Source organism: Pararge aegeria, chromosome 20, assembly GCF_905163445.1.
Source record: "Pararge aegeria chromosome 20, ilParAegt1.1, whole genome shotgun sequence".
In the NCBI taxonomy this organism is placed as follows: domain Eukaryota; kingdom Metazoa; phylum Arthropoda; class Insecta; order Lepidoptera; family Nymphalidae; genus Pararge; species Pararge aegeria.
Genome location: NC_053199.1, coordinates 1071162 through 1089880, shown reverse-complemented (window position 1 = coordinate 1089880; position 18719 = coordinate 1071162). Strand labels below are relative to the sequence as shown.

The 18719-nt window shown below is 36.5% G+C and overlaps 2 protein-coding genes across 4 annotated transcripts in view; one reads left to right on the top strand and one right to left on the bottom strand.

Annotated features, from left to right (window-relative positions):
- The window catches only part of LOC120632854 (microtubule-associated protein futsch-like), a 181623-nt gene extending 177545 nt beyond the window's left edge, over positions 1-4078 (top strand). Inside the window, exon 10 of the mRNA XM_039902891.1 lies at positions 21-4078. Within this exon, the coding sequence (XP_039758825.1) occupies positions 21-190 (170 nt within the window). The 3' untranslated portion in view covers positions 191-4078. The remainder of the gene's footprint in view (positions 1-20) is intronic.
- A 2908-nt stretch (positions 4079-6986) lies between these two features.
- The window catches only part of LOC120632634 (myogenesis-regulating glycosidase), a 52036-nt gene continuing 40303 nt past the window's right edge, over positions 6987-18719 (bottom strand). For all 3 annotated transcript variants that reach the window (XM_039902578.1, XM_039902579.1, XM_039902580.1), the window contains 6 exons: positions 14503-14647; positions 13776-13998; positions 12989-13168; positions 10511-11922; positions 9280-9457; positions 6987-7571 (listed from right to left, as the gene is read on the bottom strand). In XM_039902578.1, coding sequence (XP_039758512.1) covers positions 7432-7571; positions 9280-9457; positions 10511-11922; positions 12989-13168; positions 13776-13998; positions 14503-14647 — 2278 coding nt within the window. In that variant the 3' untranslated portion in view covers positions 6987-7431. The remainder of the gene's footprint in view (positions 7572-9279; positions 9458-10510; positions 11923-12988; positions 13169-13775; positions 13999-14502; positions 14648-18719) is intronic.

The following is an 18719-nucleotide window of genomic DNA, read 5'->3' as shown; positions in this document are numbered from 1 at the left end:
TTCTTTTCTTTTAATTCCAGAAGTAACTATTATTCCTACGTACGACACTGACGTTCTTGGCTACTGGGTCACTGAGAACGAGGAAGCCCTGGAAAAATACAAAATCGACCTGTCACCTTCGGCTTCCCGCTGCACTATCAACTTGCAAGATCACGAAACATCCTGCGCGGCGTATAGGCTCGAGTTCTAGGTGTCGGGTCTATTTGTAGCCTTCTCATCGAAGAAGTAAAGTCCTTTTGTGTAAAACTAACTACTTTTGAATGGGGAACCAAGGAGTCAGTTATTTGTTGTGGGAAGTTTAGGCTGTGATAGAGAAGCGAGTATTCAAAAGTAATTAGGTATGTAGGACACTTTTCCGCATGAGATCGTTTGCAAATAGAGGCAGTAAAAGACTTTGTGATATTTGACTGCAATGGAACAGACTGCTGTGGAGTTCACCGAAACTACTCGTAGATTTAATGACAAGTGTAAAAGTGACAAGTGTTATAACGACGGTCCATCGTCGGCTGAACCGACGGAGTCCTTAAGCGTCAACCAAAAATACTCGACCTAAGAACAAAAACGTCCATTTTTTTCTAAAACTGTTTTCTAGTAGCGTCATTGACAAAAAATAGAACATGCCATTAAAATATTTTTCTGACAGTATTTTTGAATTTGGTCTTATACAATCAGTAGTGCTTTTATACACAACTTTTAGCGAAACCAGTCCATTTTGTTTAGCCAAAACACTGCTTGTGCGAAAATCTAAATTTTTAAAAAAAGTTATTTTGCTAATGTATCGACTTCTAGATAGACCGTATTGTTATACGAGTAAGTATTCTTCTTGCAAACAAGGCTAATCATTCTTTCAGCGGATCGCTTTATAAAAGGACGTAAATATTTTAAATTTAAGTCCAAATACTGATTTATAGACGATATTTTCAAGGACGAGCGATAAATTTCATCTAAATTACACAAATAATTTTGTAATATACGATTGAAGTTTAAAAAATACATAGATATTTAAATAATTGTCTTAAAAAGACGCTTATGAACGTCAAACGACTAGCTAGTGCACGTGGCACTACTTGCATGCATCATTATTAATTGTATTGACGTCATTCTGTTCTATACTCCTCTAGAAAGGCAAAAAGTTATAAACGTTAGCTACCTGTTCCTCGCACCATGGCACAAGGAATTCCAACGATTGAAAAATAATAAAATTCCTCAAAAGTTTATTTTTTCAATCAAAGGTCACTTGTGTTTATTGGACCACTAGTTCATAATGGACCAAATTATTATTTCTTGAATGTTAAAGAAAACCTTTTTGCTGCATAACGTATATGGAAATAATTGAAAAGTGCCTGTATTTAATTATTTCCATATGTTTATGCTCGAATGTGTTATTTTATTTGAATGCTACCAAACGATGGTCAACATAAATAAAAGTTTTTTTGTCTTTCTAGATAACCGATCAGCCTAAGACGATAGAGAGCTTACTCCATATTGAATAAATGTTTTATTAGAATTATGAATACAAATAAAACGATATATTTACCTTTGTTTTGAGTTGAAATCTGCTTGTTGCGTCGATGACTATGATATAGTTTAAGTGGGTGTTATTTAAATTTAACTCATTCATGTACTGACACGAAATGCAAACAGAATCTCTGATTTATAAATCGTTTTTGGCATCAGTTATATTTTTGATCTATGTTCATGGAATATAGTTAAAATTTCTAGTCGAGTCAAACCCAAATACCAATGAACACGTAGTAGTATTATATGTTCCTATTTGAATTGATTTATAGTATTTGTCTGTTGTTTTCAATTTAATGTAACTACTTACCTACGTGTAGTTTATAGACTTCCCTTTTAGAAGAATATTTGTTTAAAACTTACTATACTGTTACATTCAAATTGTGTGAGAGAATGTGATATTAATAAAAATCATCAAATTGTACCATCTAGTCTAGTGTATTAGGCTGTAAGAGACCTTTACTGGAATAAATATAAACTTTCCTCCTTTCATTGTTTGCCAATTCAAGTGAAGATTTTGAGTCAATTAATTTTAAGTCATCCATAGTGTTAAGCCGAACTTAAGCCACTCGTCTGTCATCGCTTTCTTTGCCAAACTTTTCTAACTATATAGTAGTTAAAATAGTGAAAACGAATCTGAGTAATTGATGGCACCAGCACAACGTAACGACATAAAGTAATTAATGCATTAAAAGATTCATAACATATATTGTATACTATAATAATATATTTATTTTGTATTGTAACAATATTGTGGTGTATGAATGTGAATTTATTTGATAGTTATATGGATATTATTAATGATATTGAAATATGTTAATTGTGTGTTGGTTGGTGTGAGCACAATATATATTTTCTTCTGTTTCCGGTTATGTGAAATGCTTTTACCAGTTGTGAGTGGGACTAAACAGGGAGATGAATGGTTAAGATTTAAATGAGGCCCGTCGCCGCTGCACCCTCGGGAGGTCACGCCCTGGCTTGTGTTCTGTTGGCCGCCGACCCCCTGCTGGAAATGACTTTTGGCTTCCGCTTCTCGCACCCGGCATTAAGACGCGCTCAGCTGTAATATAGTTCTATGGCGTCTTCCGACTTAACAATTATGTGTTCAGTACTCCAGATTCCGCTATAGCTTCTCGATATCTGCCGAGAGTGCAACGGCCGCGGACTTAGCTTTTTGAGTGTTAGGGGTTTTTCATTGGCTTTCTCCTCTTAAGCCAGCTACCACCATTCAGCTGGCTGTAAGCCGGACCCAAAAGTTTACTATTGTATTTTATAGCTAGAACTCTAATTAATGCATATTATATTAGGAATATTAAAAATGTTATTAAAATAAGAATTGTATCAGCTTAGTGAACATCAATAGCTCTGAGAAATAAATCATTATTAAAATTATTAAATGTTGTATTCTTGCAGTATTCACGCTTGCTGGATTTATCTTCAGCCAGATTAATTACTATAAGAGTCTAAAATATTTTCTATATTACAATATGCAAAGCGTTTTTGATTATTCCGATAAAACTTTGCCTCTTTTATTTTTTTTATTCCTTTTAAAAGTTCTATTATAATTTTCATTTAGCTTATGTGTAAACGAATTAATTGTATTTATTGTTCGATATCTATTAATTATGACATTAATTTCGTTTTGAAATGTGAATGTATACTCAGGCTATTTGATAACCTTAAAGAGAGTTATGGATTGTAGTAGATGGATATTCAAGTTTGAATAGGCTTTGGTGCTAATAACAGCTATGCTGGGTGGATATGCTGTATTGTTTTGATTATATATTTCCTAAATAACCAAGAAGACTACAGTTTTGTGCAAGCTGAATGATAATTAAGTTTTTATCAATAATTATCATAGTCTTAGCTTATTTCGGGAATAGCACATGTGTAACACGCTTAATGGTTGGGGACTGACTCGCGTTTATATTTAGAGCGGATATTTAATTTAACAATATATCTTTCAGATATGTAATTGTATCAGTTATTATACAATAAGTGTTTAAAAGAAATATTAAACGCCTGAATAAACATTGCGAATAATATGAGTTGAATCATGTTGCTATTATAATATACAGAGGCGCTATTTGGTCAGGAACTGTCAAGTTTGATATCATTTAGAAGTCGAGATTGTGTGCAAACAGCGGTCAAAATCTTCGAAAAGGAATACATTAATTCAAGTAAACAAACTTTGATGTTATTTGCTTGTGACAGAAAGAGACACTTTTACTAACTAGTACTAACTGTAAAACATCTTCTCTATATTCTTTATAACAACTACATTAGTTGTAGTTTACATAGGAATGTAGTTGATGGAATCAAATTTGACTCCTGATCTGGGCCAGAACTTACGTATGTATTTAATGTACATTTATATATCTGCTATATTAATCAATATTCAAGCGTTTGATAATTTCAATAATGATATTAATCCTCACTTGGATGTTTTAGGTATTTGTAACGATTTCTGTATTATTGTAAAAGGATATAATATAATGACCACTCATTGTATCAGTCATGTCGCTATTCTCCATTCAGCGTGTTTGGTGAGGTGTTAGGATCATTACAAGTAATAAAAATATTTCAAAAATAAACTGTTTTCATTTTTCATTAACCCGTTTCCCATATTTATAAAAAAAAATCTGTGCAACTTATTGACACACGGCAGAAGTGTAACTTCTGAAAAGTAGCCTACGACAGATTTAGGTGGATGTAGAGTATCAGAACTAGGTATTAGAATAAATGTAAGGTTTATTTTTTAGTTTCCATGGTAACTAGAATAATTAAAAAATGTATAATGTCACTCTGTCCTATACATTTATGTGTTTGTTTCTTGATCTAGATATTATTAGGTTTCCTTGGTAACTTAAATACGAAACAAAATGTGTAATGTATTCCCTCATTCCCTCATTTTCATGTTCATTCACCTACATGTGTCGTCTATAAATCTATCTCTTTCTTGATCGTAAAGCATTGTGTTACATCGAGTTTAACATCACAACGGTTCTAATTTGCCTTCAATTAGTATTATAACACAAAGCAATACAATATAACTCTGTAGTGCAGTGCGTGCGCGGTTTTTTTTTAATTTAGTTTTTGGCATAATTTTAAAATTAATTTATCAAGGAGATGAATACATTGACACAAATAAAAATTCATCAACAATTCTAATACGCTGGCGCAGACACATCTCATTCTCTCGCCGGCCGAATCCAACACATTTTTGTATTTGTGTCTCTTTTACCTGTCGTTTTTACACGCTTTATATTAGCTTCACCTGTATGTATGTATGTAACCGACTCCTTTGAGCTCGATTTTGTCCTACAGATTTCAACGAAATCTGATCGTTCAAGATCAGATTTCGTTTGTAGACATATCGAGGACCGATGACAATACACTAATTTGAGAAGATTATTATCAGTTGCATGCGCCGTTAGTTAAGCTTATACTATTGGAAAGAAGCTGGCGTTGACTTAACAATAGACTTAACAATTGTTCATTGTAAAGACAACATATCCTGCGCCCAGCAGGCAGGAGATACTATATATAGGGCTAGCACAGGCAAGAGACAAAGATAATATTCCCTAGAAAAGGGATATAAATAATGTGTCCACCTGCGAAAGCACAGGAACTTTAAGCACGTTTATTATAACACATATGGATATTATTTGAACTCTGAGAGTTGATAAAGCTGTGAGAGAAGATATTTTTTTATCCTTTCCCCGGGGTTATTATTGTCTCCTGCCCATACTAACCTAGCTGAGGATGCTCCGGTTTCGGAGAGAAACGTGCGTACAGGGTAAATTGCCGAAGATCTGTTTGGTGTGGAGTATAAGGATTGGAGAAATTATAAATTACACAGATTCTCCTGCTAAGTATAGCAAATTAAGCTTAAGTTTCATAATAAAGCTTATAACACCTCAAATATCTGATACTAATTTATTTACCCACCTGATTCTTCGTTCGTCATTCAAACTCAATTAAGTGAGAAGTATGGCATTAGGAGCGAAAACCTCCAGAGTACTGGAGTGTTTATAAAGCTAACGAGTTCATATGTTTGTACCTATATTTAAACAAGCTAATACCAGGAAATAACAGTCTTATTTTATTATTTGTTTTCTCATTATATAAACGGACTTCGTAGATTTAAAACTACATAACAGCTGGGTTCAGCTGGATAATAAAAAAAAATGCATTAGTGAAGCAAGTAGCTATATTTAACAACAATAAATCTTTTCTATTACAAATTACGTTATTTATATTAAAATTATAATACATATTATTACGTATAATGATATTTATTTCTAACTATGGTATATTAAATAATTTATAACATTGGCAGTTCGCAAACTAAAAAAAACTTGATTCTCAGAATATCTCGTTGAGGTTTTCCCTTCGTTTTTAATGCTTGACGAGACGAGTGTCTATTCGTTTTGTTTTTTTTAATAATTTATATTTATTTCTGGTATCTGTTACACTCCTAGTAGACATCGCTGACATGCTCGTAAGAAGTGGCAATAACTCAATCAACTCCGTATTTAAAATATTTTTTTTTATTATATATTTTCATAGTTAGTGCTCCTTTATATAAATATTGATCATTTACTATAAAGACTAGATTCAAGAAGACACTCACAATATAAAAGTTAAAAGCTTACAACAAAGAAAAGGCACATGAGAGTGAATCTTATACATATTTAATTAACCTATTCAGGGCCACAGTATACATTTAAAAGCCTATTCTCACTGCTCACTTTGGTAATTATTACAGTAATTTCTATCACTGAATGTTTCTACTGATTTGTTTATAGTAAACGGTTTTTTATATTGTCTTCATATGAGGGGGATTAATCTGTGTACAAATACAGACATTTGTATCTGTACACAGAATAATATCTAATTTATAATTACACAAAAATAAATAATGAGTTGTGTATCTATATGCTATATGGTCTTAATGTTACAATGATTGATACCATCATTTTATAAGATCTTAAAAGAAAATATCGCTAAAATAACAATTTTTTAATGCTGGTTTAGCATATCTTGGTTAATAACCCCCAAAAAGACGGTGGAATGTTTTGTTTTTAATCGAGATCATGAGCAAGAAACGCCTAATAGTTTTTGTGAACTAACTCGTAAACCCGTGAGTTGCTATAAACTTTCAACAGGCGTTTGATTGTTCTATTTCTATGTAAAATCATAGAATGTTCTACTTTGGTCATCACTTATTAGTTGGAATAACGTTTCTTTGTAAACCAACTAATAATAAACAATTTACTTTTACTATAAGAATAACTGAGTATAGAAGAGAATATCTGAAATACAACGTGTAAATGAAAACCGAAATAATAGTTCACAGGCTTTAGAGCTACATTATGTGATAAGTGTTATCTGTGAAACCGAAAAGCTAGTAGGTTTTGAGTAAACCACTGCCATAGCATTTAGTAAAAAAAAAAAAAAAAAGATACTTCATCATCGTCACTTTATTAGGTACCCTTCGCGTAACGTAGATACTATGCGTGTCTCAGTCTTTTATCTCAGATAGGGTTGTCGTAAGTAAACATTTACAACGTTTTGAAATAGTTTGTATGGAAAAAATAAATATGCTTCTTTTGCAATATATATGCAATATATATGCAATATATTTCCTTATGCAATATATATGCAACCTTCAACATTATTTCGTAATTCGGTTACACGTTGCACTCGTATGCTTCAAACACTACGTCATAATCGCATCGTCCCCTCCCACTTCATAGAAGTACCCTAGGGTTTAGTCAAGGCTGACTTGTTACTAAACAAAATACGAGACGTTTAGCTAATATCCTGACCGAGATATGTTTCTATACTCATATTACTGGTTATCTTACATTACTGGCCCAGTATGTGCCACACTTAGTTCCACACATATTATTTGAATCTTAAGTCATCTGGCTTCCGGAGGAAGTAGGCGACGCGGTCGACGGGCACTTTGTACTCGTGCATCCAGCGGTTGCCTTTGCGCAGGGAACCGTCGATGCCGTCCTGCCACAATCCCGCTGGTAGATACACTGGAAAATAACGGGAATGCATTATCATCATCATCTGGCGGCCGATTGGCCCAGTGGGCAGCGGCCTTGCGTTCTGAGCCCTAGACCGTGGGTTCGATTCCCACAAATTCAAAATTCAAAATTCATTTATTTCAAGTAGGCCTATTATAAGCACTATTGAAACGTCAAGTCTGTCTGTTTGTAGTGACTCTACCACCGGTTCGGAAGGAAGATTCTACCACGAAGAAGCCGGCAAGAAACTCAGCAGTTGCTCTTTTCCAATATCAACAATTTTCATTTTACATTTTATAATTCATTTTTCTATCTTGTGAGATATGAAAGCGGAGCTGGATGCTTCCAAGCAACCTTGTCATTTAAAAATTCATCAATTGTATAATAGCCTCGCTGTAATAAATGTGTTTTAAGACATTCTTTAAACGTATGCATTGGTAAGTCCGAAATTACCTCAGGAATCAGATTATAAAAGCGTATATAAATAGAAAATGTTTGTGTGATGAACATTATTGCTTTTCAGTGCAGTAAGGCTTCGGTTTTCCTATCGCGAAGACCGAGTACGAACCCCGGCACGCACCACCGACTTTTCGGAGTTATGTGCGTTTTTAATTTAAGAAATCTAAATATCACTAAGTAGATTTAAACAGTGAAGGAAAATATCGTGTAGAAACCTGCATGGCTGAGAGTTCTCCATAACGTTCTCAATGGTGTGTGAAGTCTACCAATCCGCACTTGGCCAGCGTGGTGGACCACGGCCTGAACCTTTATAATTCTGAGAGGAGACCCGTGCCCTGTAGTGGGCCGGGAATGGGTTGATGGTGATGAAGACTATTTGATGGTGATGAAGATTATTCATAAAAATATTCATCAGCTATCTTAGTACCCATAACACAAGCTACGATTACTTTGGCGAGATGGCGATGCGTGTATATTCGTAGTTTATCATCAACATATCAACCCATTACCGGTCCAATACCGGCACGCGACTCCCCCACAATGAGAAGGAGCTATGGCAGTAGTCCACCACCCTGGCCAAGTGCGGATTGGTGGACTTCTAACACTTTTGAGAAAATTATGGAGACCTCTCAGGTAAGTAGATTTCCTCACGATGCTTTCCTTCACAGTTTAAGCAAGTGATAATTTAATTGCTTAAAACGCATATAACTCAGAAAAGTTGGGATTCGAGCCCGGCGAAAGTGAAGTCAAAGTCCTACCCACTGAGCTATCACCGCTATCACAGGAATACATATGGAAAGAAGAATAAAACAATAACTTAGCTTCTAAGCTTTATAATAAAGCAGATGTCCTACTCTGGTTCTTACAATGAAATTTATACCTCTACAAGTTAATTCGTCGATGCACCACACCATCACACCATGATCTGTTGGCAATCTAAGATAGTAGCAGGCTAATCTGTTTATTATGTGGTGGTGGGAACCAGCAACGACCAGACCAGGCTAATGAAATTCGGAATTATAATTTCCAAATTCTGGACAGTCCCGTGAAGGAATTCGGGATCGTCGTCTGCTCAGTTCCTCAATTAAATTTGAAAAATTCATTCAACAGCTATCTTAGTACCCATAACACAAGCTACGCTTACTTTGGGGCTAGATGGCGATGTGTGTATTGTCGTAGTATATTTATTTATTTAAATTTGAAAAATAGGGGCAAATACTCAATTCTATTTAAATGAGACTGGTATATGAAACTCTACCTTCTCTAGTTGTCTCCCCCTTATGCAGTACGGGCGCCACGACGATTTCGTCCCCTATCGCAAACTCGTCCTGCACCGGAAGAGCCACGTCGACGTCTGCCACCAGCCAGAGCGGCCTGATGAGTGGTAGACCCTCTTCTAATGCTTCTCTCTTGTATTTCAGTAATAGAGGTGTAACCTGAAAAGTTATTTTGTTTTTCAATAATTCAATAGTAGATTGTTAGAAGGAGTTAAAGCTGTTTCTTATGTTACGGGCGCCGGGATAAATCACAAGCAAACGAGAGACTATAGCGTAAATCCCGAGCGTGGTAGCGAGGATGTTGCATCTAGAAACCTGAGTGTAGCGAGGGTTTAGGGGCGCCCAAAAAGGAAAGCAGCTTCAACCCTGAGTTGTATACTCTTCGTTTCACACCTTGAGAGGAATAAAATAAGTTTTGGATTTTTTTTTTTACAATCTCTATGGTTGGTGACAGGGGCGCCATCATATGTTAGAGCGAGCTAGCAATACACCGTGCGCCGTCCTTATTTGAATCATAAAAGCCTTTTACGGACTCAAGTACAAAATTATTTAACGGCTAAGCCTATAGGATGTATTTGCATACTAAGCAATAAGGCATTGTCGAGTGAGTAGTGTAAGAAAGAATTTTACGTTTAGTTTAGAAGACATGCCAAGATATATAATGTTCTGTTGTTATATACGGATAGATATATTTTGATGGATAAGTTTAAGTAGTTAAATATGAAGTCATCCTTTAAAAGATAAACGACTAACAAAATTAAATCTGTATATTTTTAGAAGCCCTTGATCACCCCTTCAGATTGGAAATGCGCCCTATCAAATTAACCGCTAACTGTAATCTGACCTATAGGTAAGATCTCTAAGATTTTAGAAAGCTAATCTGTTAGGGGTGTAGCAGTTATAATAAAATCACGCCCCTAATCGGTTTCCACCATGGCTTAAAATTATTGAAGTCGTTGGTTTTTTTGCATCGATCGGAACGCTAAATCGCTTGGTGGCACGTTTTTGTTGGTGAAGTAATAACAACAACATTCACGGCCGAAGCCTCCCACCAGATAAACAAAACCGTGTTATCAGTACAGAATTTTTAAAACTTTCGTCAGTGTAATTGGCTAAGTTTAAATTTCGTTTAAATTAAACTTTAGTTAGGTAAAAACGTAATATCGTTGTCAAATCAATGGTCAAGTTACGATAGCAACATTTGTAACTTACTAGTTTTTGTCTCAGCAGTGTCAAATTCTTCGCCATCTCCAGCACCCGTTCATCATTGTATTTACTCGGGAGGTGCGTGAACTTCATGACCGGCATGAAGGTAGCCATTTGCAGCCACCGCATATACAGCTCTCTCTCCGGCAACTCTATACCATTCTCTTGGGTAGTCTTGTTTGAATTCGAGTCCATTGAACCTTTGGATGAAGGCAGGAACTGCTCGCTGCCAGGCCAGTATATGTCACCACCCACAGCTCCAGGCATTGCGAATGGGAACCCGCTTATACCGTACGTCAACATTGTGGGTATTACTAATCTTAAAGCTTCCCACGTTGACTCAAGTGGTGGCAGAGAAATGAATATTGGCGGCCGAGGCAAACTAACCGCTGAAGACACGCCTATAATATTAAGAGTTTTCTCGAAGGTTTTCGTGAAAACAGTTTTGTATTGATCTGGATTAATTAACGGCTTCTCGCATCTATAGTAATGAGGCATATCGTATGCAGTACCGAGATCGAAGTAAAATGAATCTATGTGATAAACGTCCATAACTGCCTGAAGTTTATCTAATATCCAGGGTATTGATCTGTTGTTGGTGATATCTAGAACTCCAGCGCTCGCTAGTGATTTAAACCTGGTTAAAGCTGGTATTCTTCTATCGCCATTCCTTTCGTTGATCAACAGTCTCTTCTGGACGGTTTCAGCGAAGTTTTTACTCTCAGTACTAATGAAAGGTTGTATCGTAAACGCGACCTTGAAACCTCGCCTGTGGAGCTTATCCACGGTTTCGTTTAGCGTTTCAAATCTTGCTGTATCGACGCTCAAATCACCAATTTCATTTTGCCAAAACTCGTTGATTAACACATGACCTTGTTTAAGAAATCCCAGGTTGATAACATCGTCTGTGTATTTAGATATGGTGGCGTCTTGTAGTTCGTGTTTAAAGCGAGGCGCTATTTGCCATACTGGTTCTGATATCAGGGATTCCAATGTTTTCATATCAGCTGGTTTCAAACCATCCCAAAGCGGAGCTCGTCTGTGACTATGAATTGAAGAATGCAAAGACCTTATATCCCTTGAAGTGCAAATATTGTATCTTAGTTCGGGGAATTCTGTGAGTCGATTAGCAAAAGCGAAGTCATCGTATTGAGCCTTCAAACAAATTTCTCTCTTTTCTCTGTTAACAGATATATGTAGCGGTGTTTCCTCGTCAATTATGATGGCAGCTCCTTTCGAATTGATAAGATAACGGGTGACGACATTACCCCATTGCGATTTCTGCATGTCTCCTGTTATAAACGGTGTATAGTCTATGGATCCTGTGTCCAGTGGCCAGGTTAGATTAACAGATTGCCCTGCACCAAACCAGTGAACTTTGGTATCACTCCAGTCGAAACAATCGTTTGGTGAAACATCTGGAAGACAACAATTTGTATGTAAGCAAAATATGAAAGGGATATCCATTAAAGTTTCAAAATAAAAGAGGTGGTGCTAATTAACTTATATTCAAGGTTAGTTAGAAAGGGGGGTATTCATAATTTCAGCAAGCGGACGTCCTCTGCTGAAGATAAGCCTATCCCAACCGGTTACCGGTATTTCTTATTCACCCTAAATAGAGTAATAAATACATATTTCTAATAATAAAAACATTCGTTCAAAACTTTTCCAGAGATCAATACTTTTCACATTACTAACCTACACGTGTATGTGTGTGCGTATGAACTGTAAAAATTTCATAAATAATTACGCAGTGGCAACAACAAAAAACAAATGCATGAACATCAAAAAGTATGAATTTCTTCGACTTATCATACAAGATAAAGTGGCAGGCAGAATAAGACCTGGCTGTAGCAGAATATCATGGCTCAAAAACCTTCGACGATAGTTTGGAAAGAGCTGCAAATAAATATGTAGAGCAGCGGTGTCCAGAGTAGTGATAGCCTTAATAACTATCAGGTGTGTATACAAGGTTTAAATGAAAATCGAAATATTACTTCACTTTTATACTTTTAATATTTTTCGAGGGTGATTCCGTATGAAACACTTATATTTATGCAACATCTAAAGGTATTTCGTAATTCGGTTACACGTTGTATATTTATAATCAACTGTGGTCAGGAATATTCAACTTTATTTAACTGGATAGCTTTCACAATTGTTTTATAAATATAACCTAAAATAAACAATGTAAAACTAAATAAAATCTAAAACGTCGAAACCACCGCAGCGAGGCACAGTTCCTAAGATGCTGAAAGCATTGCCCCTTTGGATGGCCAAACTAATTCGTTGGTCAGGAATTACTTTGGTAACTAATAAGTTAATATCGTTGAACTCCCGTACGACACCCGTGGGAAGAGGGGGGAGACTAGGTGGTGACAACTGTATTCTGGTCTGCCATCAACACCCAGCAAGTCTAAGTAACAATAATTATATAACATGCCATCTCGGCACTACTTCAAAAGAGAAATAGGAAAAGATTACCATGCCGCAAGGCCTTCCAATGCACCGAGTAGCAGGTGGTATTATCAACTCCAGGATCGTGAGGTAGACATTTGAGATAGAGCCGTAGGTTGTGCAGCCACTCCATACATTCTGACCCGTCCGTGAGACGGTGTTCGGATAGACACGGGAACGCTTTCTGACCTCCTTGCAGACCAACCGCTGGAAATAGATCAGTACTTACAAATACTTATTATTGTTCATTCGGTTAACAAAACAGGTAACAACTTTAGTTAGATCTAAATATAAATGATAAAAAGTTTTGTTCTAAGCTAAAACTCAAACTACTCGTATTTCGTTTCAAAAATTCGATTCCTTTTTTCAATTCACACATTATGAAAAATATTTTGACAAAAATAAAAATAATTACAAACTAAAATTTATATTTACAGAAAATATAAGCCGTCTGTTCACTTAAAGACGTGGTACCCAAAATGCTGGCGCTATTTCCCCTTTGAATTGCTAGAATTAGCGCCAGCGTTGGTCACCAGACGTCAAGGCCAACTTTTGGGATCCAATCCAATACTTTGAGTTTTAGATACTTCGTTTGTCTTTACTTCGCGTCTTAACGAAGCACTGCATACCCTTAAATTGAAATATAGCCCGTATAAGAGGAGGATTTTTTCCATTTTATGCAATTTTCCTGCTGTATACATACCCTGGTAAGAACTCCAAAGCACGCCACTGGAAGCATCTCAATCAATCAATCTCCTAGATGTTTAGCATATGTTGAAAGGACGGGGTCCAAAGTGCACCAAAGTTTCCTCACCTAAAGTAGCCTTCAAGATCTCCACATCATCCTTGTTGAAGACCCTGATCAGCCTCTTGGGCTCGTTGAACTGGACCCTCTCGAAGTAGGCCTTGGTGAGGGCCTGCTGGTGGTACAGCACGTAGGCGAACCCCACGAAAAACGCCACGGCGAGGAACATGAGGCCCACGAACGCACGCAGCTTGTAGTCGGTGGGTTTCTTTCTTATCTTATGTGGAATACTCTGAGGATTATAAGAGATTGTATAAGTAACTAACGGTTCTTCGCGACTTTGTTACCCACACAAACTTTCCTTTGTCATTTCACACATCATACCTACCGTGTAGTCATATAAATTACTAGTAGCGGTTCCACCCGCAACGAATAAGTTTATACTTACACATTATTTCTTTTATGCATAAGTTTCTATGTTAATTATTCTATTTTTTTTTCAAATTCAATAATTATTTATTCATGTAGGCCTATCACAGGCACTTAAAAAGCGTTCAAACATATATGTTTACATAATTGTAAGGGGATGGTGATAACTTCGTTCGCCAACATAAACCTAAAGCTACGGGGGTTCCAAACGCGCCCTGGTCTAAGAAGAGCACACAACTAACTTAGCCGGGTACAATGAATGCTTCATAAGTGCCCGGCACATATGAATGCTTCTGATAGGCCTACATGAATAAGGAAATTTTTAATTTGAATTTCCTAATCCAGCGCTGTATCTCATAAGCCTTACTTGTAGTTTCTCCTTCAGCAGACTGGCCAGCGAGTTAACGCTCGTGACAGAATTGCTGGGCGAGTACTCGTCGTCGTCCATGCTGAACTCCGACCGGAAACGGCGCGGGGCGGTTGACTTCCGGCGAGGGGATCTGAGTGGTACTCTGGAAAATACATTGGTGCTCGTCAGACCAAGTGCCACAGCAGGGCCATTGCCAATTAAACACAACTTGAATACCAACTCGCCTTCGCAACAATACTCATATTCTATCTGTCTTATACAGTGCTCTGTTCAATCCAGCTACTCCATATCTGAAAGAATGGTTTGAGTTTCTCAGTGATTCTCACTTCCGTTACGAAGATATTGAATTCCCTCCTCCTACTTCTTTCTTTTTTCAATCCATTTCAGTCGAAGCTATGGAACTCTCTCCCCTTTTAAATTAGGCGTGCGCAATCACTACCGATTTTCTTAAAAAGCATTTTAGGCCACCACACACAACACAGGCACACACACACGAACACACACACACACACACACACACACACACCACTCACACACACACACACACCACTCACACACACACACACACCACTCACACACACACGCACATACACACATAGCTTCTGTGCCATTTACCTTTGTGTTGTTGACTTTGTATTGAATAATAATTGTTATTTTTTCCCCTTCCTTTGTTGGGTTGCCTGCCAGAGATCGCTTTTTAGCGAAAAGGCCGCCCGTGTACCTGTGTGTTATATTTAGTGTTTTTTGTTTATAATATGATTCTGTTAGGTGTACAATAAAGCATATTTTCATACCAACGATACAGGCTTGTCTAAGGTAACCAACGGTATTTATTTTTAAACGGTTCAGAGTAATGTCATTGAATATTAAAACGGACTCAGGGCACTGGTGAACGGAAGAACCCTTTCTAAAATAATATAACTCAGAAAAGTTTGAAGTGCGGCCGGGTATCGACACCGGTATCCCCGAAAGGAAATCCGAAGTTCTTACCCTATTGGCTATCACCGCTTTTTCTGATAAAATATGTTTTAATAATAGGACCTGCAATCCAATAATATATAAATATTGAAAAGTATAATTTATTTTAATTTAGTTCATATGTCCTTTGTTTTCTGAGGTAGATAAAATAGTGTGATAAGTAACACAATTTTACCTAATTCCCGTTTGCCTACGGCTTCCTCATTATCGTGCCTCTAGGCAAGGTCACGTGAAGTCGTTTACTTCATTCTGGCACTTTGATGACCTCTGTGGCGTAATGGTAGATAAATAACCAGATGGCTGCAGATTCAATTCCGCAGCTATCAGCCATAGGTATTTGTAAATTAAGGGTTGGTAGAACCCCGGCGACGGCATATGGACAGATGACATCAAACGAATCGCAGGGAACCTCTTTGCCCTGGCGGCAAAAGACCGTGGTATTTAGAATTCCCTACAAAATACCTTTGTCCAGCAGTGGTTTTCACACGATGTTTTCCTTCCCCGTTAAAACAAGTGCTATTTTAATTGCTTTTTTGATTGCTTAAAACGCAAATAATTAGAATAGTTAGCGTTGCGTGCTGGGATTCGAACTCCGCCCCGAAATAGAAGTCGAAGTCCTACCCACTGGGCTATCACCGCTTCTGGTTATGTATACATTAATATTTTAAAGAGGAAAGTTTCCTTTTGTTTCTTTTGTTTCCTGGTTTGTACGGAATGGGCTCTGAAGCTACTGCATCGATATTAACAATTAAATCGATATTAATAAAATTATTAGGAAGTAACATAGAGAAAAAATAGAGATTCTTAAGAAAATTGTAAAAAAACTTTGCGTACAATATTCATTATTTGGCGTGCGCTGAGAAAACTATTGATCATACATAAAAAGCAAGTTTAAAATATGAATAGGATTATTGTGCTATGGGTTTTCTATCAGCGGAATCCTATAAATTTAGGTCATTAAAAAATCAACATAATGTCGAAACCTGGTGACTTTTATAACAACAAAACCGGTATACAACAGTAAAAAGGAACGTGTTTAAACGGCCACATTGTGACAATTTACGTATCATCTTTGTTGATGTAAACTTTTTATATAAATAATAACATGTTTTAGCGTAGATGTTAATGTCATTGACGTCACTCCGTGGTAAATTAATAGTTGTTTTGGTGGCTAGAGACCACCGTATAGTTTTTGTGACGTCACATAGTGTCACTAGCCCATCTAAGACCGCATTTAAAGCTGAGTGAAAACCCAACGTTTTATAAACAGCAATACTTGGTGAGGCATTCAATTGCAAGAAACACGTTCTGTTAAGTGCCACCCTGTCTCCACCTGAGGCCTATGTGAGCCTCAGGTGCTTTTAATTACACCAGTAATCACGCTTTTCCTACTGGAGAACAGCAATGCTGTAATAAGCATGGTGCAGAAATAAGCATGGTGGTAGTACTTTCCCAAATTATATTTATAATTTTTGTTATACTTATAATCTTAATATATATAAATCTCCTGTCACGATGTTTGTCCGCGATGGACTCCTAAACTACTTAACCGATTTTAAATTAAATTGGCACACCGTCAGCATTCTGGTCCAACTTAAGAGATAGGATAGCTTAGATCTTTAATTATAGTCGCGATTTTATTTTATTGCAAATTATTTTTCTATAATTAATTGACAGTCACATGTTATATATATATACTACTATACTCATTTAAGGCTGAGCGATACGGAATACTTTAAAAACAAAATCAAACGCAGACGAAGTTGCGGACAATAGCTAGTTATTCTATATGTTTATGTGTTGTACAATAAAAGTGTATTCATTCATTCATTCCCCTGACAAGCTCTTTCATAAAAAGCTGCTACTACTATTCGGTAAGCAATAGCGGTGATATCCTAGTGGGTAGTGCTTCGGCTTCTCTTTTATGGGACCGAGTTCAAATTCAAAGTTCATTTATTTCAAGTAGGCCTAATATAAGCACTTTTCAAACGTCAAGTATGTCTGTTTGTAGTGACTCTACCACCGGTTCGGAAGGCAGATTCTACCGAGAAGAAGCCGACGAGAAACTCAGCAGTTGCTCTTTTCCAACATCGTTTTACAATTTAACAAACTTTGTTCCACCTTGTGTGAGATGAAAGCGGAGCGGCTTGCTTCCAGGCAACCTTGTCATTAAGAAGTTTGTTTCCCGGTACGCATCTCTATCATTTCTGAGTTACGTGCGTGTTTTTCAGCGGTGATAGAAAACGTCGTGAGGAAACCTGCATGCCTGAGAGTTCTCCATAATGTGGATGTGTGGTGGAAAGGCATGTGGATTCCATCAATCCGCACTGAGCTCCAGCACGTAGGACTGCGGCCTTAACCCCCTTCTTATTGTGGGGGGAGCCCAAAGCTTCGTAGTGAGCCTTTAATGGGTTAGTGATGATAATGGTGGTTGATTGCTTAAAGGTACAGTCGATGTTCGAAGTTACAAAAAATCACGGCGTACATATAGATGTATGGTCTCTAATAATACAATTATCTTATAAAAATACAATTAAAAACAAAGCGTTATTTTACGGCTTGTAAAACAAAGCGTTATACATTAATTAGTAATCTTAATAATTGAATAGTTATGATTTATTATAAATATTATTTCTATTGAAGAACTATAAATTATTTATTCAAATCTTGAAACCAGATAACTAATAGGTAAACAGTAAAATGTAAAGTATCTAACGTATAAAACATTGAATCCAATGAACAACGTGGACATAATACTATGCGATACTAGAATATTCCATTGACTAGGTAGGTATCTAGGTATTTTATACAATGTTTTATTATTTTCTATAAAAATAAACATTTGTTTCCATCAAAATACAAAAAATCTTTTAACGGAATTTCAAAATAAAGGTAGATACCTAAACTTAATTTATATCTGTACTAAATTAAATGACGATTCGATTAGCGGTTCAACCAAGTATAAGATATAAATACTACGAAACAAATGTTATTATAAACCCTATAAGAACCCTTTGTTTTCCGGGATAAAGAGTAGCCAATGTCCATCACCGGGATTCGAGCTATCCTGTTGCCAAATTTCATTGAAATCAGGGCAGCTTTTGAGCCGAATATAATGAATAAACAAACAAACACGCAGACCTACTCACTTTCACATTTGCAATATTAGTATGGATATGTGCTCAAGGGGCAAGATAAAATGAAGTGAAATCTTTTCAGATATATGTACCTATTAT